Here is a 25,680-nt window from a genome sequence, read left to right as displayed (position 1 = left end):
TGTAACCCCTACAGTGCTCATCCCAGCACTCCCAGAGACACTCCACAGCTCCCAGGGCAGACCTGGGCTGAACCAAGGCACAGCCCTGCCCACACACACCTTACCTGGCAATGCTGGAGTGCTCTCCATAAGAGGGGGGCTTTGGGCTCCACATTGAGAGGGCAATAGGAAGCAGGAGGCAAAGAGACAGAGCTGGTTCCAAATGTTTCACTCTTTATTTGAAGTTTTACATGCCACCAGCGTACATGAAAGTTGCACATTCAGAATTCGACTCACTACGAGGACAAAGGGCCAGATGCAAACACAAGTGTCAAACGAGCGCACGGACGGAGGAGCCCGAAACCCGGAGCCTGTAGGGATCTGTGACCAGGCTGTCACCCTGATGGCACCTGGGGTGTCAGAGATGGACCCCCAGTTTTAGGACCACCCCCCTTTGCCATCTTCAGAGTTGCGAGTTGGGTCTTCTCTCCTAGTGTGGCACCGTTCCTTTCCAATGAGCTAAACAAGCGTTTTTGGTAACATCTCTGCCAGAACTGAGGGTGTTTGGAGACCAACTGCCCATTTAATGCTTTCCTGAATTCCCCTTTCTATCAATGCCAGCAGTTTTTACAGGGAGAAACAATTTCCACCCGCTGTTTAGAGGGAGAGACGACAGAAATAGGGACTCTTACACTGACATTTTAATTTCAAAGAAAGTTTTGATAGAAAAACATTTTCCCCAGCAGCCTTGGGCAGGGAGTTGCAGCTTCCACTTCAAAGGACAAACTTCAAAAACAAATCCAGTGTCCTAATGGTTTTGTGCTACATTACTTAATTGTCATACAGCTAATTAGCAATGCCTGATTTCACATTCTCTGTACATAGATGAAGTTCACAAAAGAAGGGGCTACTTAAAAGAATAAATAAAACAAGGCACCAGGCAGCCAGGCTCCGACAACATTAACATAAAACGTTACACTTTACCATTTAAAAAACTGAAATAAAACCCCCATCATGATTAAACCTATATTGATCTGCCTTCCTTCAGATCTCAGAGCTTTGGATCTCTGCAAGGAAGGGGGGAGAACACAACATGGCAAGACGGGGCTTAGCCTGTGCCTCTGTGTATGTATTTCACCAGCGTGCAGCAGAGATCTTTAAAATTCTAATTATTTCCCTATCACCAAGTAAGATCGGGATCAATAGATGGTACAGACTGACCCCTTTCCTCAAGTGTCAGGGGGAAATTAAAAAAAAAGAAAGGGGAGGGCGAACCGAGAGCATCAGAGGTCAATGCCACAAAACAATAGATATTGATGTCTCCATTCATTTCAAACAGCGGAAAGGTCAATGCCTCCCTTGCTTCATGTTTTATGGCTGAAATCCTGCTGCTAACAGCAACAATGTTAGTAGTCAGACCTCATCCATCCTTTTTTATTATTATGATTATTTCTAACCAGGTTAGCCATTTTGAAAATTTGACGAAAGCTGGGAGCAGCAGTGGGGGGCTGGGTAGGAGGAGAAGAGGGGAAGCTGCCCTGGAAATTAATGGAAGAGATAGTTTCCATTAGTTTTCAAGTCCCCCTGTCCCCCTGCCTGTGCCCCAGTTTGTCCCTCACTGCCCCCTAAAAAATGAAAAGGGCCCGAGGCAACATCCCTTCACTATTAATCATTATTCCCCGTACAACATCCCAATTGGTTTCTATGGAAATGATTCTCCTGCCAGAGTGCCCCGGCTGCCTGTGCATCTCAAAGAGGCAGGAGAGCTGCAGTGGAAGGAGACTGAGCTCTGCAACACGCAGCACAGCTCCTGCACTGCTCTCCCAGCTTTGGCTGGACACTCTGCTGGGACCAGCCAAGAGGGAATTGCATCCCCCTTAGTCAGCTGAAACAACCCTTCTGTACTGGTTTACTCCACCGGTGGGAAAGTCCCAAATTTCTGTGGCCCTATCCTAAAGAAGCACTGCTGGAAGAAAGCAGCCAGTACCTCACACGGATGGTCCCACACATCCACCCATCGTCCCAGAACCGCCACAGCTCTGACCATCAACGTGAGGGGACGGGTCCTGCCCTGCTCCCTGGGATCCCACACACCCGGAAGAGCAGGAGGCAGTGATGGGAATTAAAGTGAGTGGGGTTGTGGCTCTGCTGCTCTCAGTCCACACTTACCCCAGGCCTGCTCTCTGCTCCCCAGAGAGCAACACCTCACCTGGAAGGGAGGGTTCAGCACCTGGGGAGCCTCCTCCCCTTCCACAAGCAAGGAAACAGGCTGAGCCTCACAATGGGTGCCTGGCTTTCAGAGTGAGATCCACGACTCCATCCTGCCTCCCTTCTCTCCTTCTCCCTGACAGAGAAGTGACCAAAGTCAGAGCTCTCCTGACTGTCACCACACAGCCCCTTCTCCAAACAGAACACTGGATACACTGCTATTTCCTAAAGAGACCATGAAATCAGCTTTGCAAACAGCTGAGGAAGCAATTCTTTAACCTACACTCCTGAGAAACCCATGGCCACATATATGACTTAGCCCCTCCAAATTCCCCACACCAGTGTCACTCCAGACCCTCCCAGCCTGCAGGAACCAAATGCCACTTTGCCAAACAAGACTTTGGACACAAGCAGAGCAGCAAACAACATCAAGTTTTACACAAGGACAGAACCTGTCCCAAAATATCCTTCTCCCACAGAACCACAGCCACCTTGGTGGTGGTCAAAGCAAAGATTTCTGCTGCAGTTCCCAAAGATTGGAGGTCTGCTTTGGAAGGCAGCAAGGTACTGGCCAGCAGGGACTGGGATCCTGCAGAGGCACTCCCTGCAAGAAGGGCACCTTCTGGAATTTAATTCATTTGTTTTAGACTACGGACAGCAGCATCAGCAGCTCAGAGATCACCTCCTTAAATGCTCACAGACAGCAGGAGGGAGATTTCTGGAGAGATGGGGACAGAGAAAAGGAGGGGGGATTTAATATTAAATAAAATGCAGGAGCAGAACACCCCTCTCTTTCTCTACAGCTGCCTGCCGGAGCCTGAGCGCTGAGTGGGCTCCGAGTCCCATCCACTGCTCTGCTCACAACATATGGAGCTGTGTTTAATAGCCCAGCTCTGCCAATTGGGTACTATTAGGGTGGGTTCTTTTCCCAGTGTAAATGTTGCAGAATATAAATTGTAATTAACACCGATGCCAAAATAGCACTTAGAGAAAATAAGCACATTATTAACATCTGGTGAATCCTGCCTGGAGTGCATAAGCAGCGGAAATTCTCACTCACCATAAGAGGATTTGTAGTAGAGATATCGAGCACTGGCCTGGAGTTGGGGAGCTGGGGGTGGAAGGAGATTTTAGCTCTTTATTACTACTTGGGATGCTACCTTTATCACCTGTGGGTGACCTTTCCTAGCCCTGCTTATAACTGATAGCATCACCAGGACTCGTGACCCACTTGCACGATTACAGATTCCCAAACATCATACCCCTGGCAAGGGAATAACAGCACTATAAAAAATCCCTGGCTGCTGCTCCCATCCAGCAGGACACGAGGCAGGTGGCTATGGATGTTCTACCAGGTGACTGCAACCCCAAGAGTGAAGGTTTAACACCAGAATCAAGCAGCAGCTGGTTTCTGCACACCCCTGTCCCCCAGTCCGGGTTTTCCGGCGGAACAGGAAGAGGTGAGTTGGCAGCACTGCCAAGCCCTTGCTGATGCCACAGCCTGTTTATGCAGGAGAAATCCCCGGTGAAGGTGGAGATGACCTCACTGGAACCAAACATCAGGATTCCTTCACAGGACTGAACAAGCCCCTGAAGGCATCAGAGCTGCCTCCACACCCTCCACATTCCCTCTGCCCTGAGGCCAGCAGCACAAGCAGGACAAAGAAACCTTTCCAGTGCTTCAAACAAGGAGGAGAAAGCAGCTTTGCAAACACCCTGTGCCCAGTCCTCTCTAGTTATCCTAGGAAAAAAACATGGACAAAAACCAGGCAGAGCTGAAGTGGCCTGAACTGGACAGAGCAGCAGCTCGTGTTCCTGCCAAAAGCACATCTGATGTGCTGAAGTGAGGAGAGGGAGAGAAGAGGGGGAGAAGGGGATTCAAACAGGTGAGTATTATGACAAGAGGTAGAAAGAACAACCTCATCGGGGAGAGTGGGAGGGAAAGCAGTGGCAGGAGCAGGGCAGCAGCTCCTCACACTCAGCTGAGGCTGAGGCAGAGCCTCAAACACTCGGGGAGTGCTCACAGCTCAGCTGCAGCATTCCCAGGGGAGCACGAGCTGGCCTCACCATCCTGCTGCCAGCTGCACTCCAGAGGCTGTGCTGGCTCCCTGTCCTGAGAGGGGAAGGGACAGAGCCTTGGGAAGGACAACAAAACACCAGGGGCTGGTCTCAGCAAGGCACAGACCTCTGTTCGCAGAGCCTGACACTTACTTGCTCTTTACTGTAACCCATCTGAGCACAAGGGTTATCACAGCCTGGCTCAAAATTTACACCTGTGGGACAGAATTCCAGGCAGGCTCACACGTGGCTGATTGGAAAGTAAGGACAGGAAATCCGCCAAGGCTGGGAGATTAATTTTGTTCTCAAATCTATCCCATCAGACCAGGCCTCCTATGAACACTGAGGGCAGAAGAGCATTTGGGAAAGGGCATCTTGAGTAGAAAATGCTGACAAGGAGATGGGCACATCATCTTTGGACGACTCTGGGCCTCCCCAGAAAAGCAGAGCTCAACACATTCAGGATTTGGGTGAAATTAGACAGCTCTGGTCAGCAGCTGCTTTGCAGAAGTCAGACCTGGTATGCTACCAAGGAAAATTCTGCCACCCAGACATGTAGCTCCAGGAATTTGTAACTTGGCTTTTGGTACAGCTGTCTGATGCTTTTAAAAGTGCTCAGTAAATAAGGCAATATGAAAGTGATCCAGACCACTACTGATGCCTGAGGAAGTTCTGTGGAGCAGAGAAGCTGACTGAAATCACACTGTGAAAATACTTCATAACATCTCTAAAATTAGCATGAGCTCAAGGCATGGGATATAAGGACAGAACTGGAACACTACATTCCCATCTACACTGCAAGACAGACTGCATATAAATCAGATCTGAGCTTCAATTTATTCACTGTAGGCACCATCTACCCTAGGACAAGGATTTCCAAAAGAGCTGAGAACTTCTTCCACCAGACCAATGGAAACAGCATCAGCAGGAATATACCATGGTCAAGGTGTTAATGACCTTAATTTGTTATTAAAAAATAAGAGTCCTTGTGGTACTTCTCAATCAAAAAGAACCGCTTTAACCACTGTGACTGCACATGTGTGACTACAAATGCCTATTTGTAACACAGAAAAGATGTAATGCACTTCAATTGAGCAACACATTTTTGTGCCTCTGAGCTGGCCTAGGCTTTCTACTTTGCCAAAAACAGACTGAAGCAAAGAATGATTTCCACCAAAACCACAAAGCACACTGCCAACGCACACAGGGGCCCTTGGGACAGACACCAGGGGACACAAGGGAAAGAGCATCATTAAGTCAGTTTCTCTTACCTTTAACTTCAGTAAAATAACAAAAAACGATTCATATTAACCGCAAGGAAATACTCATCAGATTCCACAAGCCTTTGAGACAGGATTTTCAGATGCAAGCAATATCCAATAGATGTTTCCCCAGTGCAAAGAACCAGCTTTTTTTTTTTTTTTTTTTGCCTTTTTTTTTTATTTTGCAATTGCACCTGGTTGAAATGATTGTATAGCATCCAGTGAGGTGGCCAGGAGCCAAGGATGGGAAATCCAGGCCAACAAGAAGCTGCTCCATGGGTTCACGCTGACTTGTCCTTTCCATGCTGTGACAGTCACCACCACAAATTGGGAGGTTCCTCGGCCACTCTGCTTTTAAACAAGGTAATTTCATCCAAGTGCCTCATGGGGACATCTCTGATGACCTCTGTCAAGTCCTCGTGAAGCAGAGGGAAAATGACGACGTTTAATGCAGGGCGTTCTGCCTGGAAACTAAATCAGACACAGGTTATTAGCCAAGGAAAAATACCAATTGTGCAGTGCAAGGGAAGGGGATGGCCTGGGTATCGATCATGCAGGATGGGGGCAAGGAAGGGCTGTTCAGAGGAAGCAGGAGGGGCAGCTGGAACTCCAGGTCTCCCACTCTTCCCTCTCTGTGTCAGCAGGGAGTTCAGCAGGCTGGGTTTGCACCCCTTTGCAGTGAGTCTGCTAAGCTGGCACAAGCCCAAATTGCACCTAAAGTCGGGAGGGAGGAAGAAGTTTAAAAAAAAATTAATAAGAAATGAATCAAGACACGTAGGTACTCTTAGAGGATCAGAGATCCCAAGAGCTCTGCCCAAGCTGGGCAAGGTGCTCAGCGATAACAATTTAAACCACCTGCAAACCAGAGGCAAGTTGCAGAGCCATTAGGAAAATCAGGCCAGAGCAATGTCAGGCATTCCCTCAGGGCTGAGCCTGGGATTATCACTTCAGGCTGGGTTGTTCTGCATGCAGAGTCTACACTCTGCAATTAGAGCATAGGCAAGTTTAGAAAGCTCAGATGTGCAGATAAGCATTTAAGTGTGCTCACACTCACACACTGCAGCCTCCTTTTTAATCCAGGCTGCAGAGCAAAGGATGAGATTTGCAAAAGTTAAAGCCATTAAACAATGTAGAAAGAACCGTACAGAAAAAGCCCAAGTGCCCATCAGCAAGTACTTTACATGACAGCAACCTGTGAGGAAGAGAAATGGTATTAGTGCAGTGTAACAAGAGTTCAGCCTTTTAAAACTGGAGGGGGGGGGGGTGGGGGGGGGGTGGTAAAACTGTAGCGTAATTACCCTCAAGAGTTACACCTTAAGATGAAAAGGATTTGTGACTCTTAGTCCTGTGCCACCAAGATGTTTCCTCTGAAGGATGTGACAAGGACCAGTGTGAAGGACCAATTCATTATCAGTCACAAGAAGGCAGAGTCACACTGGCAGCATCAATCCCTGGAGGCTGAACCAAGCTGTGTTGGGTCCAAAGAGAAGCTCTCTGCTCAACAAACTTAGACAGGTGTGTGCCTGGAAGATTCCCAGCTCATCTCTAGCTCTGAAATGGCCAGATTTCTGTCAAACAGTGAGGAAAGGCTGGAGATCCAGCTGCTGGAAACAGACATGAAAATCCCAGGTAGCAATACAGCCAGCTGGAGAAAGCAACACGAGAGACTGGCATTTCCTGGGAGACAGAAAGGACATTTATATCCACATATGATTTGGAGTAGAGCTGCCAAAAACATAGCAGAGAAACTTCCATTCCCAGGCCAGCTGATCAGTCTTGGTAGATTGAATTAATTTGCCTGAACCTAAGTAGCTGCAGGAATAAGAATTTCCAGCAACAGAACTACCTGGGGCAATTTTATATCTGCCTGCATCACAGACCTGCCCTTCATGCCTTCCTGCCTAAGGGCTGGCAGAAAAGGACACGGCTCCCTGAGTAGATCTGGGGACTTGTGTCAGAGCTGTGCAGCTTCTTACTTCCACAGCACTGCCCTCAAGAAATCAACCAGCAAATAACTGCTGATCTGGGAGGCAGCTGGTAAAGTCTGCAGTGAAATCACATAAAATACATCCAAATGTCCCTTTGATAGTCCCTGCTCTGCCTCAGCACTTCATGTTTCTTATCCAACACCACAGTCCTGCAGAGAAAATCATGGTAATAGACCAAGTTTACTGAAGTTCAGCAAAGGAAGAAACTGTCATCTCCCCAAGGGAAAGAAACTGCTTCCTTCTTTGTATATAGACTCTCTCAAACTGGACCTGAGTGCTGCCTCCTCACCATGTACAAAACTGGAGTTTATAAGCAGCCTTTACATGTAGCTATAAAAAAAAGAACCCAGACAAGTTTACATGATGAACTGCTACCGAGACAAGTGAAAAACCCCAACACAGTAAGTGTCCCTCCTAAAGAGGCTGGGTTCATACTAGGGGTTTGAACTTGATCTTAAAATAAGAGAAAAAAAGGAAAGCTTTGTGATTTTGTACCCCCCCTCAACAGGAAACTGTAGGTTACTGCAAACCTTGTAAATTCCATACCCCAGCAAGTTGACGCCGGAGAATTCTTTCCATGTACAATTTGCGTGATTTAAGGAAAAAAAAAATCAAATGCACATGGTTCACTATTATTCTCAGTTAAATGTGCGTGCAAAGCCTCTCCTTTAACTGCCTGTTAAAAAACACCCTGATTTTAACGAGCAGCTGTCATAATGTTAAACTGGGATTAGCAGTTCCCAAAAGCAGCCTCCCTCTGCAATCTATGCTCCTTTAGTCCTTCCCCGGAAGGCAATTCCTTTCTTCATACACCTGTCCAGGTGGGCTAGATTAACTGAGAGGCACTTAGAGCACTACTTTGAAAGGCCCCAGGCATGGGGAGGAGATAACAAGAAGGGGAAGAGAGTGAGTTAATGAGTTGCAGAACAGCTCCTGTAATCTTCTTGAGGGTTCTTTCCTCATTCCACACCTGGATGGACTTCAAACTCCATCCACCTCTGCAAACGCAGGGCTTGTAAAATTAAAACCCGAAGGACAGAGAAGGATGTTGACCCGGGGAGACAAAAGAGCTGCAGTTTCAGACATGAAGCCCTGCTTTTTTTGGTTTGGTTTTTTTTTCCAAGGGAAAAAAGCCAAGGATATGCTTGCCTGCCCTCTCCTACAAAACCTCCAGACTAAACTCATCATGATTAATTAAATGAAAGCAAGTTTTCTAGGCAACTGACTAGCAGCCCCTTCAAAACAGATCCTTTAATCAGAAACAACCACTGGGATAACAAAGAAAACACCTCCCCCCCCTCCCCAGTATATTTTCCCCAGCATAACCTCTGGTGCAGCAGAATCAACACCAAACCAACAACCATCCAGCAGGAATTTCCAGAAGGTTTCTGAAGTGTCCTCATGTGGATGTGGAGACAGAGCAGACCTGGCCTCAGCAGCTGGTTGGAATCATCCAGGGAACTGGGAAACAAATGGTGAAGCACACCCTGTGTCACAAATTCCTCCTGGCTTCAGCGGAGGTACAGCATCTCTGCTCTTAGATCTTGAACTAGTTGTATGTGAATGAAAGGGTTAATGATGCTATTTGTCTCCAGAATTCCCCCAGAACAGGTGTGGACTGGACTCAGTAAGGTTATTTTCAAGTGAACAGCTTGGTAAATAGCCTAACACTACGCTCTCAATTACTTCCAACCACTGTGGCAGGATCCAATATGTAGGTCAGGGACAAAGTCAAAAAGAAAGAGAAAAAGTCTAAAGCAAGCCTGCACTTTGATCAGATTTCCTCGATTTTAGCAAGACAAAAGAGTCCCTCCCTGGAATGCAGTTATCTCCTGGCAAACATTGACATGCCTCTCCAGAGAGGACAGTGAGTGCCCAGGAGATTCCACCTGCTGATAGATCCAAAGGGTAGCCCAAAGCCATGGGGAATCTCACCAGCCAGTCTGGAAAGATGAATTATACCCCCCCTGCAACCCTCTGCACCACAGACACCAGAAGGTGACAGCTCTCTGCATCAGGTGCTGCTCAAACCTTCTTTACTTGTAAGGACAGGCAGGATAAGGCAGTATTTGGGACTGAAGAATGTTCTTCCCCTTGAGATTTCCACAGAAACCCAAGGAAAGTCCTAAGCCAAATCAGACATTTCAGCACATCCCACTTCAGAGAGGCTGGCAAGCAGGACCGAGGGCACGCAATGCGGGATAATTAAACACTGCCAACAAAAGCAGCACATGGCAGATGAAGTGAGGAAATACAGTGTATCAGGAATGGATCAAGGGCAGATCTCTGACCTCCACAAACCAAGCTGAGCTTCTGGAAAAAGAAGCTCTAGAGAAGGAGAGGAAGGAAGGAAATGAGGAGAAGTTTGATTTGGGGGAACAGAGCACAGCAGGGACAGAGCACATGTGGACTCTGGTTGGCACAACTCTCCCAAATGCAAACCAGTCTCTGCTGCAGTCACACACCTTCTCCCCTCTCTCTTTTCACCTTCCCCACAGGCTGATGAGCTGTTTTTGGAGAGGCACAAGTTTCTCAAGAGCAGAGGTTTCAGACCAACTCACTTTTTGCCCTGTGTGCAGCTCTCTCACCTACATGCACAAACCTCTGTTAATCCTCTGCCAGGCACAGCCTGTTTTCACTGGAAGACTTGCTCACACCTCCAACTTCAAGTGGGGCATCTGCCTTGAAAGCTTCAGCCAGCAGACCTGAGCCAGCCTGGAAACTCCCTTCCTGAAGCATGGCACGGTGGAATGGAGGAAGTGCCAGGACAAGCTGGAGCAGCTGGCAGCAGCATGACCCAACAGAGACACACACACTTTTCTCATCTTCTCAGGGAAAGCCAGGCAAACACTTAAGATTTGTTCCACTGGCCGTGCCCTGACCTCAGTAGCAGGGAGCTGCAAACCTCTCCTTGCTTACAGTGACTGCCAAAGAAGCTTCTGCAGAGCATCTTCCAAAGAAGATGCCAAAGAAACTGTAGGTGGGATTCTCCCAGGCCCCTTCCCCTGGGAGCAAGGAGAACCTTTGCCTCCCACTCATCCCCCAGAAGCATCTCAGAGGGGTCCAAACCCTCCCCACACTGACTCTAAAGCAGATCCATTCTCTTAGTGCCATTCTCCCTTCCAGCCCTGCCAGAGTGCCAGTGCTAAGCAGACTTTATTTCCAAACCTCAGAAACGGACTTGAAAAGTTCCCAAGGAAAGACGTTCAGATTCCTCTGGTTGCTCTTAACTCCACACAATGAGATATTTTTGCTATAAAGTGTTTTCCTTTAGGGGTATTTTCCATCCCTTCATGTCTGTGTAGACAAACCAACATTTTCCCAAAGCTGCTGATTTTTCCACACTAAGTCCCATCACTGCAGTCTCCAACCTGAGACCGAGGGGTGTAGATGGGACTCTGGAAATCACTCACACACATCACTGCCAACTCTCCCATTATCCTCAACGCAGCTTCTTCATTTGCCACTGCGTTGAGCCACAGGGAAGGAGCAATAACACATCAGACTCATCCCGAGCCGAGGCAAATTACATCTCTCTGCTGTGGTTTCCCTGTAAGGCATGAATGGCACTCTGCTACTTCTCCTGTGAACTGAGGTTTGTATCAAACACGCCTGCAGACTGAGGTTCCTACGTTATTTTGCCAGCTGAACTCTGCATCACTCAAATGTGACCGGACAATTAGAGGGGGAGGGAATAAGAACCCAAAGAGCGATGCCAGAGCGCCCAGGACATGTCCTAGGGGAGTGCTCTGCCAGAGCAAGCTGAAAGTTATTTCCTAATCTCTTCCACAAATTAAAAAGCTACTGCAATAACTGCTCAATTAGATTTATTTTACTATGGAAATGCTTTAAAGCTGCAGTTAATGCTTCCGTTCAGCCTTTTACACCCTCATGAAGAGAAAGCACGACAGTGCTATTCCAATATTATTTCTCAGCCAAGAGAGAGAGGACAATCCTTGAAAGTTATTTCATGCACAAACCAATCTGCCCGCTGAGGAAGGTTTCAGAACTGAATTCCTTTCAAAACACATGAGCTGGCAGTTAGAACGAGGCATTTGGGTCAGCCACAGGAATGCATTCAAAGAAGGGGGTTCGTGAGTACCCCCAAAAGAAGACAAATTAATATGGCAAACTGGGGATGGTCCCGCAATCCCTGCTGGCTTGTAAAGTATTTAAACCCACCCATAAACAACATCCCTGGTAGAAGGCAAAAGTGTCTGGGCCACACCTCAAGCATTTCAACCTTCGCCAAGCCCGCCAAGGAATCCTTGGGCAACGCAAGCCGACAAGGATGCAGTTTGTTATTCAGCCTGTGACAGAATGATTCAGGGGTTTCCAAGAGCAGGAAATGAAACAGACAATGAAAGCTTGAGCAGGATGCTAATGATTCACTACACCAGCCTGGTGATACATTAAGTCCTCTGCAATCCCACTTGTGCGGGGCTGGAGCCCTCGGCACGGTGGGAGCAGCAGCCGCTGCCGGCAGCTCTGGGACCAGGAAAGCCAGCAGTGTACACAGACAGGGACTTCTTCAAGGTCAGAAGGAAGAGAAGGTGCTGAAGGGATGCAAAACCAGCTTGAAAATCTTGAATAAGCCCTAGGTGCTCACAGCAGCTTTTTGCAGTGTCAGTAGGACTGCAGCAGTCGGGTGGGCAGCACGGGAGTGACACTGAGGGACTCAGCAGAATTCAAAGATGATCCTGCAATCACCTACTGCCCCTAGAGCCTCCTCCAACCTCTCTAAGAGTAAAAGGGATCCCCAAAAGGGATTTTATGAGGTTGAGACCACAATGAGAATCAAGGCAAGCAGAATATTGCAGGGATATCCAGGGCAAAGGGGAATACTTAGCCCTGAGGTGAGCAAAAATTCATCTGTGATAATTCAGTCCTGTGCTAAATGCCAGGAGAGGGACTGGCTCACTCAGCACTCAATTTCAGCCCTATGCTCCCACCTGGAAGCCTTGTTTCTGCAACTGAATCCCAGGAGGCTGCTTCATCCCTTCAGCAAGCTCATAGCTCTCACAGCCACACAGGGCCACTGCAATCAGCAGTTTAAGAAAAATGGAAGATCCAGCCAAGAGTTTCATGTTAAAAAAAGGACAATAACAAGCACGAGGGAATTTAGATAATGCTACAGAAGACTGAACAGGAAGATCTAATTTAGGATGAAAGCTCTTCCTAGAAAGTGGCAGGAATCTTACCATGAAAGTCACTTCAAACCAAGCAGTGCTCCTACCTGACACAGGCAGGTATCCTGTGTCACACAGTTTGGATCTCCAGAACCCTGAGATTGTTCTAAATGAGAAAATTTCTGTGCACTTTCCAGCACTGGTTAACCCAAGAGTGACCCAAGTCACAGAATCACAGAATTGTTTAGAGTGGAAAATCCCCCTAAGACCAAGCCCAACCATTGCCCCAGAGTCACCACTGAACCACGTCCCCACATGCCACATCCTCATGGCTTTTAAATCCATCCAGGGATGGAGACTCCATTACTGCCTGGGCAGCTTTTGCCAGTGCTTGAGAACCCTTTTGGTGAAGAAATTGTTCCTAATATCCGACCTAAGCCTTCCCTGGCACACTTTGAGGCCATTTCCTCTTGTCCTGTCCCTTGTTCCCTGGCTGCACCCTCCTGTCAGGGAGTTACGGAAAGACAGAAGGATCCCCTTGAGCCTCCTTTTCTCCAAGCTAAACACCTTCAGCTCCCTCAACTGCTCCCCATGGATTTGTGCTCCAGACCCTTCCCCAGCTCCGTTCCCTTCTCTGGACACACTCCAGCCCCTCAATGTCCTTCCTGAAGTGGTGGGCCCAGAACTGAACCCAGGATTCAAGGTGTAGCCTCACCAGTGCTGAGTTGCTCAGGTGCTTTGCAAAGCCATTTGTTTGAGAGAGGTACCAGTGTGGCTGGGGAACAGGGGCAGAGAGCTTGGGACAGAACTGCCACATCCCCACACCAACCCCACAACTCTGGGGGGATGCTGCTCCACAACCCCACACAGCCCCAGCCCTCTGCACCATCTCCCAACAGCTCTCAGACTCCGGGAATTTACAACAGCACTTTTGGGAGATGTGAACAGCTGAGCCCAGCTGCCCACCCAGCACCCCAAAACACACTCCAGCTGCACCACGTTTTTTCCCTTGGATTCCATTTCTATAAATCACAGCTCACCTCTACACCTTGACACTTTCCCCCTTCTTTATGAAGAATCCCTAATGACACTGTGTTCTCAGAGGTTTTTTGTTTTGCTTTGGGTTTTTATTTTTATTTGTTTGTTTTTATTTTATTGTAGCTTTCTTGATCTTTTTCCAAGGTGTTTTTCCAAGGACTTTTCACTGGCTTGTATTATCTGGTGTTGTAGAGTCCTTGAAACCACTACAATGATAGAAGCTATCTAAACACTTCAGCTAAAACCGACAAAATTCTAAAGGCACACAGTGGAAAATAAAAATCTGTCCTTGAAGCCAAGGGGGTATTTGCTGAAGCATTTCCCATCCCCTCTTCCAGCCTGTTTTCTGATGGCAAGGAAAGCACCAGGAAAGCAACTTCTCCTGCACATTTGTGAAGTGCCTGCTAACCACACCATGTAGCTGTGCAAGCCTGAAGTCATCCAAATTCCTTGCCCGCAGGATTTTTGGGGCAGAGACATACCAGCATATAAATACAATTATTTAGCATGCAGCCCGTTGGTAAATGGTGGGACCTTCCATGGGTCACAGCTCCATCTACTGACTCTTCCCCAAAATAACACTGTGGAAAAGATTGGGAAAGCTTCTGGAAGGCTCATCTCCTTGGACCTGCCTTTGGACACACGGGTCTGTGCAGGAATTTAGAAACAATCCCAGCACAGCAGCTCAGCACAAAATGGTGAAGCAAATTTACCTTTTCTGCAAAAAACATCTTGGCACAGCAGCAGGTCTGGGGTCACACCTGAACCTCCAACCACAGGGCCCCAGATTTGTGGTATTTTAGTGTTTGTGGAATTAATGCTGCAGTGGTTTGAACAGAAGAGTTATTTAAACAGGGACAACACGTGCTTGGAGCTGAGCACTCCAGCAAAGTTTGGGTCCAAGCATAAAATGGTAAACATTGTGTTCACTGAATCCACTGCTATCTGAAGTGTGGCAGCAGCTGAGCACCATGTGATGGGGAAAAAAATGTCAATTTACACAGAAACTGAGACTAGAGCAGCATCACATGTGAAACCTGAGGAAGATCAGGGAAGTGGATATGGATCACTCAAGCCACATCTCCCCCTCTAACCACTATGCCCTTCTTATGTGCAGAGTATCTCCCTGAACCATAAAGGAGCTCCCCCCTCCCCTTCACACTGAAGGAATAAGAATAAAGAAAAACACTGCAATGATTTATCTGCCCAGAGGGAAACAATCTTTACAGTCTTCTCTACAGCTCAGAGGAGACCTTGCCCTTGCAAGCCTCCTGTTTGTTGATGAGGCTCCAGATGAGCCCTGTTCTGCTTATTGTGTTTCATTGCAAAAGAGCCAGAACTGAATCAGAGGCTTTTAATGACTCAAATACACGAATTAGTTTGTCCCAAATAGCAGCAAACTTCAACCAGAAACTGCTCACCAGAAAGCTGGACACCACAGGGTCTGGTTCAAAGCTGTCACAAGACTAAGAGACATGAGAACAACCTCTCTTTTCAGGCCAGTTGAACAGAAATACATAACACTAACCTCCTTTTACAGTAAAAATGGATAGTTTGAGAAGCGGTTCAGGCTTTAAGCCATTGCTGTGCTGCAGCAGATTTAATTCCCAAGCTCCCAGTACCACACCCTGTATATTCACCATCTTTCCAGTACAATTCCACAGCTGGAACCAGTCTGTTCTCCCCAAATATGTTCTGGCCTCTTCTGTTACCCAAACCCTCCTGAGTACCACACTTCAAAAAGGACTGCCCTGCCCTAAATGGCATTTTCAAGCCCTCTCAGCTCTACCTCCTACAGCAAACTCCTGATACATGTCCAGCCCTGGGTCCTTCCCATTCCCACTCACATTTCTTCTCTTTTTTAGAGGCACTGGGAGAATGTTAATCCTTTTGGCCCCATCTTGCTGTTCAAAACTACCTCTCAGCCTAAACAACACCATCACCACAGCCCTAAAAACAGGAACCCTGACTCTCAGTGGGACCTGAGAAATATGGATCAATTGCCCCAGATCAAGAAAGGGAGCAAACAAAGGCTCGGGGTCCCTCCTCTCACCTCCCCCTTCCCACCCACTCCCCATGTTTTACACACAGCATCCACACATATTCCAAACAAATGGAAAAAAATAAGCATAAATCCCCTTGTTCAATTCTGGCACAAGGATAGATAACTTCCAACCTGCTGCCTGGTGTAAAACCTGGATTAAAGAGACACCAGCTGCACACTCTTAGAGGAAGCCATGCTGTGTGAATTGGAGTTTTACCCACAGGTTTAAGCTCACACACAGATTTTACTGCACATCTCTCTGCCTTGGAGTAGCAGACAAAATGCAGTCAAAAGCAAGTCAATTCCTGACCCCATCTCAAGGCACATTTGTGCAAGGATGAGAATGGAATCGCTGGAGAAGCCACGTGGTTAAAGCCTGGCTGATGGGCTTGTGGAAGGCTCCAGGCTTTGCTTACACATCATTTTCTGTGGTTTGTTTCTTCCATTTTATTACTAGAGACAGTTGCATGAGAACGGGATCTTTGTTGCTTAGGAGAGCATCTGCTCCCCCTGCTTATCCTCCTCCTGAAGTCATAATCTTACGTGACATCAAAATCGTTTCCAGAGCCACCAATTACAATGTCACAGAGGATTATGACTTCAGGTGTAGAATTTGCAGTGGGAGCAGATGCTCTCTTCAGAAAAAAAAAAAAAAAAAAAAAAAAAAAAAAAAAACAAAAAAAAAAAAAAAACACCAAGCCCAACCTTCAAAAAATCCTGTTTTCATACAAGTGTCTCCATTAATAAAATACAAAAGAAGAAAATAAGTTTGACAGCCAGAACTGTAGCTAAATATAAAAATAGTTTTTAACATTTCCACGAGGCATCAGCTGCTCTTCGGAAGGTTCCCAGGGTTTAGATTGTAAAGAGGCAGAGAATGTAGTGAGAATCAGTCCATGACAGAGAAAAAGAGGGAGAAAAGACTGCAGAATGGTGTATTTCTGCTCAGTAAGTGGACATAAAAATTTTGGACAGCGCTGCACCAGCACCTCAGAGGGAGAGAAAGTAAAAAACGGGAACTGCAGATTTCTGGTTCTTTCTAAGGATCCCCAAAGCACAACTGACATCAGTCCAGTAATGTTTTCACAGATATGAAGCCTCGTGTAAAACAAACTCAAAGAATCCTTATTGCATCACAAGGAATTTACTCAGATGTTTCCAACAATCCCTATCCCAGAAGGACACAGAGGCTTTCAGAGGCAGCAACAATCTCAGGAGCAGTCTGGTAGGGAGCTAATATAGTCACAGCCTTCTCTGGATTTGATCCACGGAAATAAGCCAAGTGTAATAAGTTAGTTTGAAGCTGGAGGAAGCCTTGGGGGGGAGGAGCACCCTTTAGGATGCACTAATAACGCCGTGTGATTTGAAATTTTTATTAGAGCTTAACAGGGCACAGCAACAGTAGGTGACAAAGAAAACAGACTGAAGGTGGGGAAATAGCCTTACAGAAAGAAAGATAATAATGGAAAGTCTGCTGCATGGGAAATATTTTGTAAGATGACTGCCATTATTAGAAGATTTCCAAATGCCAAGCGTAATTAAAAGCTCTCTTTTCAAATGCAGTTCACGGCTCACACACAAACGTTTCCCACCACGTGAGCCTCAGAACCCTGCAAGGGGCCAAGCAAAATGCATTTAAGAACTGCCAAACGTGCAAAGGCAGTTTGTACCAATTCTCCCCCCTCAGGAACCCCTCCGAAGAAAAAACCCTTCACAACAACCCTTTAAAGGCTTTGAATTGCGCTGCCAGGGGATTATCAGTAAGTGACATTTACAAGTGATTAGAGGACAGAGAATTATCTTAGTCACTTGTGGGAAAGGAGGAAAGCTTCAAGGTCAAATCTCTCAGTACTTAAAATGTCGGCAGATGTTTTGTTTACACAAAAAGTGTCGTTTGATTTATGATGGAGCTTTGCGTCCAGAACTTCAACTCGGCCAGCAGAACTGCAGAGAACATGGGTGGGAATGGAACCAAAATTTCACGTTATACCTTCAAATATTTCACCGATTCCCTCTTATTAAAGTAAGAGGCTGGCTTATGTGCCAAACAGTTACACATTACCTATTAGCTCCTTGGAACAAGAGCTCCAAGCCATATAAACCTTGGCAAGCCAAGGAGCCAAGATAAATCTCCGGCAGCTCCAGAAACCCCACATCCGCCCCTCTCCGCACTCACCTCCGGACAATGGACTGCTGGAGATTTTTGCAAACGGTGAGAGATTCTCCCATAAACATGTGGCACATGATGACCTCAAGGCAGTTGGCCATGAATGACATCACTGCGTCAGACTGCAGAGTCCCACTCCGGGAGACGATGCAAAGGCGCTGGAGAGAGGAGCAGTGACTCAGTGCCTGGAAGAACTGGGCGCCCGCACAGAAGTACGGCTGTTCCAGCCTGCAGGAATAAACAAAAAACAGCTCAATGGGCAATTCATGCCTGCAACGCTCTCAGACAAGAGGGAAAGACACAGCACATTCATGGGGGGCTGGCAAATGGATCAAGCAGTGCCTCCGACCCTGAAGGACAAGGGCACAAATAGGCAGAAAGGCCCTAAACTGCAGAATTCCGGTGCCCACAGGGAGTAACCTTGGAATAACCCTGGTTTTGCAAGTTTCTGACAAAATGTGGTGGGTAAGACAAGACTTGGGTCTGAGCAGAAGATCCATTCTGGTCTTAAAAGCACAGCCTGGCTTCTGTACCCAATATCCATGAAGCAGGTGGTGTGGATTTAGGGACCTTCTGCTCCAGTGTATAAACACTGCCCAAACTGGTCATATCTTTAGTTTACTGCCTGGGGAGAAGCAGGCATGAAAAATACACAGTGCACACAGGCTGATGCAGAACTGGGGCCAACACAGTGACCACAACTAGCCCTGGAAAAGGATCAGAGCTACTGCTCTCCCACAAGAACAACAACCATCATCAACCCAACCTTTACCTTAAACACCTGGCTCAGGGAAGAGAGACAGGATCCTCTATCACAGTGATCCAGGAGGACAATAAAATGACACAGTGAAGCCACCCCTGGCCAAGAAGGGGTCTATGTTTTGATCAGCAGCATAAAGTGGGTGACTCTCTCACAGAAACCAGCCTGCAGGGAGCTGAACCTGCTTGAGGCCCGTGCCACCAGCAGAGTTCATCTGCTTAGTGCAGATTTACTACCAGGCTTCAGAGCACTTGGGAATCTCAGTCATTGGGTCAGGAAAGCCAAGAGCTCCAAGAAGGTTAATCCATTAGGTGATAACAAGCTGTCAGGCTCAACCTGATCTGGGTAATCTCTGCACAGGCTTTGTAGTATGCAGGGGTACCTCAGCAACTTAATCCTGTTAATTGATAAATTCTGTTTCAGTCTCAGCCTGCGACTGCTGTTGGGTGGCATTGCCCGAAGAGATCCTAAGAGCATATCTGCACGTTGGGTAATGAATTAAAATTCTTATTAAGAGAATGGGCAGCCTCTTCAAGTTTTCAACATCATTAAGGGGCACTGTAAATTTAGGACAAAAAGCAGAGAATCTCCAGGATCCGGGTTTTCCAGGTGAATCCCTGGGACACACCAGCCACACCTGCAATGCCGCCCTGCACTCGCTAGATGGCAATGTTGCTTTGGAATAGCCTCTTAAACTTGTTCCTCAGCCTGGAAAACTGGGAAGGGAAAAAAGGGTGGAAACAGCAGGGAATTAGTCAAATCAAAAGGAAACTACGTTATCAAGAGGCAGTGCTCATTTCTAAAACCTTCTTAAGCCAATATAAAACCTCAGACTTTACTCAGGGCAGAAGAGTGACAGCTTCCACCCAAATGTAGTACAAGGAGGCAGCCCTGTTGCAGCCTTTATTCCAGGCTCTGCACTGCCTCCCATCTCTATTGCTCTTGGCCTCCATTTCAAAGCCTCAGGAAGCTACAGGGCCTTTGGATGAGCAGGGCAACACAGCACACCCAAACCTCCTTCCCCAGCCCTCAGCTCCTCCATGGCTATGTACTCTCCTCAAGGTTAAAGACACATTCGCGTAACCCAAGACCTTGAGCAACCAAATTCCCAACAGCTGCCACCCCTTGGATGAGACCAGCACACTCCTCCCGTTATAAATGGGAAGTGGTGGAAAATGAAAACCCTCCTCAGCCCCCCTGGCTCCCCTCACTATTGCAGTGGATCAGGGACAGGCTCACAAGCACCAGTCTCAGGTGATGAGCGGTAATTTCAGCCACAGTAACAGAACTGTGACCTTGATGTCTCAACTGCACAGCCCTTTGGAGCTTTGGGAACAAAGGGGGACAATGGGACTGTCAGGTTCTGCAGTTTCACTGAAAGAGGTTGATTTTGGAAAACAAAAGAAGAAAAAACACATCTCTCTAACATGATAACATTTGTGTTCATATGGATTAATGCAAAGAAACAATCACAGTTTCCTTTAACAAGCACATTTTGGCTACCATGAAGCTCCTTTGCTCATGGTACACTCTTGATCCTTTAAATCCCACCAGGACAGAAACACCAACAGGACAGACTTTAAATCTGGAATGTTTTCAGTACATTATAAAGAAAACTAAAAAAATAAAGAGGGAGATTTTCATATGAACTCAAGGCAGACAAATACCTAACTGGGAAACCCAAAAAAACTCTACATTATCTAGACAGTGTAGGAGTCTCTTCCTTCCTGGAAATTTAAAAGGTGTACATGTACACAAAGCCAAAAAGTCAGCAAAGGCATGTAGTATTTAACCAGCCCTGACAAGCTGCTAGCTCCCAAAAAAGCAGCATGCACTCCTCCTTATCTAAAAGGAAGGCAGTCACAGCACATTTTGCTCCTAAAACACTGGTTAAAGGGCATATCCTGAGCCCCCAAGGACAACGTGCAACGCCTTCACATTCTCCACAAGTCAGGAAGGAAAATACCCAGTTTTCAAGCCATTGCAGCTACTCTGGACCGGAACACTTTTAGCACTTTTAACTTTAGCCACAATAAACCACACATCACATTTCTGGAGATCCACAAACAAAACGGGAGATGTTCAAGGGCAGCCCCTCACCTGAGATCTCTCAAACACCTGCAGTGTTTCAGCATGTCCATGAGAGCAGACATATAAACCATCTTGCCCATCATGCCCAGGTTGGCCAAGGAAAGAGTCCGCAGGTGCTGGCACTGCAGCCCGATGCTGATGAGCCCAGAGCCCGTGAGAACGTTTGGCAGCTGTGCTAAGGTGAGGCTCTGCAGGTAAGTCAATTGGCTAATGGCAGCCACCTCTGAATCCCCCACGCTCTGTGCCCGGACACAGGGAGGCAGAGAGTTCCGAATCGCTGGCTCGTTGCGGGGCATGGCAGAGGAGAAACTGGACCCGATTATCTCCAAGGTTTCCAAAAATCGAAGACTTCCCATCAGAGCCCAAAACACTGAAGACTCCATCTTCTGATTTGCCTGGTCCCCTAAGTTCTTTGGATATGTCTGTACCCCAATCCGAACTTTCCTTCCAAATGTTTGGGGCACCAAATTAGGTGTGGTGGGAGGCTTCTCCACGCTTGCAGCAACATCTGTGATGGAGCAAACTGGTAGTGCTAATGAGAGCAGGTGCTTTAGCCTGGACAGGAGCTGGCACAGGTGGTTCCCTATGCTTTCAGAGCTGTGATGGTGGGCTGCAGAGAGGTTCAGGTGTCTCAGGTTGCAGCAAGACACCACCAGGCTTTCCAAAATGCTGCTGTCAATGTCATCTTCTGCTTTCCGAAACAAGGACTCTGGGGCCAGGCAGTGAACGCAGCCACTGAGATTCAAACTGGTCAGGCTTTTAAGATCCTTCCCACCATTAATGACCCTCTGGATCAGGTGCCCACCAGATAAGGTGCATCGGCTAAAGCTGAAGTAGAAAGGATTGTTGAACTTCAAGTGTTGCAGGAGCCCAGAGCCGTTAATCCAGGCTTTGGGCAGTTGTAAAGCATCCAGACGTACATTTCGGGCCATGGAGTCCAGGAGGTTTTTGGTGGCTCCTGTCTCCGCAAAGCTGCCGGGGGCAGAGATGAGGAAGGCGTGGAGGTTCTCAGGTGTCCGATCGCTCAGCACCGCCAAGTACAGCCTCACCACCTCCTGATTGACGTAGCCAGGAGCCAGCCTGGCGTAGAAGATGCGGAGATTCTGGTAATGGGGCACATTGCTCTCGCCCACCATCAGCTGCCCGGAGAGCATGAACCCCTCCCGCGAGCGATCCAGGATCTCAAAGTACAGCAGCAGTTTCTCGAGGCTGGTGCAGCAGGGCACGACGCCGTACGAGGGCGTGTAAAGGGTTTGCTTCAGCTCTGAGACGCGGCTGAGGGTGGCTTTGCACTCGCTGCTCAGCTGGCTGGCATCAAAGCCCGGGTTGACATCGATGGCCAGGGAGCGCAGGTGCTGGAGCGAGGAGAGCATCTTGGAGAGCCGCAGGGAGGTGACGTGGCACCCAGAGAGGTTCAGCTTCACCAGGTTCTTGCACCGTGTTACATGGTCAATGGTGGAGCTGGGCAGCCAGTAGCAGCCAGCCATGTTCAGCTGGTAGATCTCCTTTCCAATGTCCCTCATCAGCTGCTTCACTTTGTCTTTGTCTACCTGCACCCAAACAAAACCACATTCAGTGAGAGATACGGCAGTGCTGGGCACTGACTCAGTTTCCCAGCTGGAGATGGGGATAAGAGTGGCTGGCACTTGGATTACGTGCCTCATCCAAAGGTTTGGGGATGGCAGCACGGCCTAAGAGTTATCACACTGCTGGCTCAGTCTCAGTCTGCCATGCTTTGGACCCTTAGGATTACACTTCCTTTTGGCTTCTGCAGTTCTGCATTACAGACAGCTCAGCATCTGAGAGTGGAAGGGAAAACTACCTCCATTTTCTACCAGCAAAGCTATTTCAGCAAAACTGACTACGTGCAGAAACTCAAACTGAAAGAAGAATGTTCCCATTCTTCCTCCTTCAGCTTTTTTTTTTCACAAATGAGCAACAGGGGCTTCCCCTTGCCTGCACTGGCTGATACAGGTCTCATTGAATATATCACCCTTTCTTCCCCAGCTTTATTTTTGTTATAAAATGCACACAATTTCTGGGTTTGCTGACTGCATGCCTGACAGCAACATACACAAGATTTTTTTTTTTATATAACAACGTGGAAAACATACTTTGAGAAAATGATAACTTTACACAACCACAGTTACAAAGGGAAGGTCAAGTTTACTTTCATTTTTATGAAGAGATATGGAGAAGTTAAGTTTTCACTGACAGTATTTTATATACCTATGGGAGCACAGAGCTGTTCTAACAAAGCATTCTGGAAAATAAATGCTTTTATAAAACAGCTTACTGTGTACTTGATTTCAAAGTTCAGGAGTAGTCTATTTATGGATCCACATTGGAAAGCTCTACTTCTTGGCATTGTTTTTCAGAAGTCAGATTTATCTTCACAGCTAACATAAGAAGCAAACTACCCTCCCCACCTTATAGTCCTTCTGAAGCAGAACTGTATGTGTTAGACTCTTGTCAAGGCAAAGTGTTGCAAGTTTCCTGCAGGTTCTCCTAACATTCAGGACCAGGTCTGTACAAGGGACGTAGCTGAGGATGTGCAGAAGGATCTCATCCGAGAACTCCATCAAGTTGACTCCATTGCTTTCCTCCTCACTCTCCTCACTTACGACCTCCTGATGGAAAAAAAAAAGAGGAAAAAGGAAAAGGCGAATATGGAGGCAGTGCAAAACTTCACACAAAACCATGGTACTTTCACTTGGCCTTTCACCTTTGGCTAACATTTCCATGCATTCAACTTACTTTGCAACTGGAAAAGCGACTGTCCATGATCCTTTCCTAAATATATCACAGCAATCTCTTTCTACATCCTTCCTCCAAGCGCCGCCCGTTTCAATAACCTTAAGAGTTACATAACCATGCATATATACATATATATGGGGCTATATATATCTGTTTACACATACAGACACACACCAACACTGCAGCCCGACATCACCCACAGCCCTTGTGCAACACACTCCCACCTTAACGGCGGCACCAGAGCCCAAACCGGCACTAACGCCAGGGCAGCCCTGAGGGGAACCGGGGCTGCTCCACCTCACAGCCCCCGGGAGCCCCCCGGCGAGAGCCATTCCGGTGCCCCGGCCCCGCCGCCGAGCGTTCCCCCTGTCCCCGAGCCCGGCTCCCGCCCTGAGGGCTCCGGGCTCCCCCGGCCCCGCGGCAGCCCCCGTTACCGGCGCCCCGAGGGGAAGCGGGAGGGGAAGCGGGGGCCGAGCCGAGCCCCACAAGCCCCGACTCACCTCTCCGCAGCGGAACATGGCGGCAGCCGCGCGGTCCCGCCGCCACCGCCCCGCCGGGCCCCGCTGGCAGCGGCCGCGTCCCGGGCTCGCTCCCGCCGGCCCGGCCGCCTCACGGCTCTTCCGGCGCGGCCATGACCCGGTTCCGCGGCAGCGCCCGCCCCGAGCCGCCATCTTGAGCGCGGCGCGGCCGCGGAGCGGAGCCATCTTGAGAGCGGCGCCGCCATGGGGGGAGTGGCGGGGCCGTGGGGTCCGAGAACACCGGGGTGGTTCAGGATGGAAAAGAGCTCTGAGCTCATCGAGTCTAATCTTTGACCGAACACCACCGTGTCAACCAGACTAGAGCACTGAGTGCCGTGTCTAGGCTTTCCTTAAGCACCTCCAGGGACGGTGACTCCAGCACCCAGCTGGGCATCCCCTCCCAATACCTGACAATCCTTTCTGTGAAGAAATGCTTCCCGATGTCCAGTCTGACCCTCCCCTGGCACAGCTTAACACCATTTCCTCTCGCCCTGCCCGTTGCTCCCTGGGAGCAGAGCCCAGCCCTCATCTCACTACAACCTCCTGTCAGGGAGGTGTGGAGAGCAATAAGGTCCCCCCAATCCTCCTTTTCTCCAGGCTGAGCTCTCCCCAGTTCCCTCAGCTGCTCCTGGTGCTCGTGACCCTTCCTCAGCCCCATCCCCTTCTCTGGGCACACTCCAGTGCCTCAATGACCTTCTTGGATCGAGGGCCCTGGAATTGGACACGGCACTCGAGGTGTGGCCTCTGCAGTAGCAAGTACAGGGGCAGAATAACTGCCCTGGTCCTGCTGGTCACACTATAGAATACTACAATGGTTTGGCTTGGAACTTAAAGATCTTTTTGTTTCATCCCACTTCCAGGGGCAGGGACATCTCCCACTGTCCCACGTTGCTCCAAGCCCTGTCCAACCTGGCCTTGGACACTTTCAGGGATCTGGGAGCAGCCACAGCTTCTCTGGGCAGCCTGTGCCAGGACCTCCCCACTCTGACAGGGAACAATTTCTTCCCAATATCACCATCCTACCCTTCACTGATGTACAGAGGGCTGTGCAGAATCTACCAGGGCTGCTGTGACCGCTGCGGTGACCACAGCCATTTCATACAGCTGTGTCCAAGAGGAGCAGCTGGCTGCAGCAGTGGAGCTCCACATAGCTCCTATCCCAAATCTCAAGTACAGACAGGACCAGAGCGCTGGAATTTCCAGTTACGTGTATGCTTCAGGAATTTTGTTCATAGAAAATGTGTTTTAAAGATGACCCATAAAGGAAGATGAATAAGTTGCTATTTTCTTCCTGCTTGATTGTTGCCATTTAAGGCCGTGAATTACATTTAGGGTAAATTGGGGGTTTCACTTAGAAATAAATAGCAAGTGCCTCAAGTCTTGATTATGTATTTTGCTTCTAGGCTTGTGAGAGAGCTCTGGAGTCAAAGAGGAAAACCCTTTCTAGCTCTTAGATGAGGGAGAGCCTCTGTAGAGGATCTCTTCCTGCTTTGCTTGTCATGTGTTTCACTTAAATAAAAGGTAATCACAAATTAAATCCGGAGGCCTTTCAGTCAAGACCAACTTGTTTGACATCTGGGAAAAATACCAACCTACCATATTTGCAGTCACCAGGGAAAGCAGAGACCAGGGTGGAGGAGACCTGCATTTCCAATGCAAATGATAAATAAAACCATCAGTG

The 25,680-nt window shown here is 48.1% G+C and overlaps 1 protein-coding gene across 4 annotated transcripts; it reads right to left on the bottom strand.

The window, feature by feature from the left end:
* Positions 1-193: 193 nt before the first annotated feature.
* FBXL18 (F-box and leucine rich repeat protein 18) lies at positions 194-24,084 on the bottom strand. 4 transcript variants are annotated; one of them, XM_083872395.1, is made up of 5 exons: positions 23,982-24,084; positions 23,154-23,354; positions 20,734-22,274; positions 17,883-18,101; positions 8,316-8,956 (listed from the first exon to the last, which is right to left on the bottom strand). In XM_083872395.1, exons 1-5 carry the CDS (start codon positions 23,997-23,999, stop codon positions 8,686-8,688), a joined length of 2,250 nt encoding a protein of 749 aa, XP_083728521.1. In that variant the 5' UTR covers positions 24,000-24,084; the 3' UTR covers positions 8,316-8,685. The 4 variants fall into 4 exon arrangements, with proteins under 4 accessions (XP_083728520.1, XP_083728521.1, XP_083728522.1 ...); XM_083872396.1 differs by lacking the exon at positions 23,982-24,084 and adding an exon at positions 23,916-23,945; XM_083872393.1 differs by lacking the exon at positions 23,982-24,084 and adding an exon at positions 23,482-23,643.
* Between the last annotated feature and the right edge of the window lie 1,596 nt (positions 24,085-25,680).

This window comes from Zosterops lateralis, assembly GCF_965231275.1.
Source record: "Zosterops lateralis genome assembly, chromosome: 15".
NCBI lineage: Eukaryota > Metazoa > Chordata > Aves > Passeriformes > Zosteropidae > Zosterops > Zosterops lateralis.
This window is presented reverse-complemented; position numbering and strand designations above follow the sequence as displayed.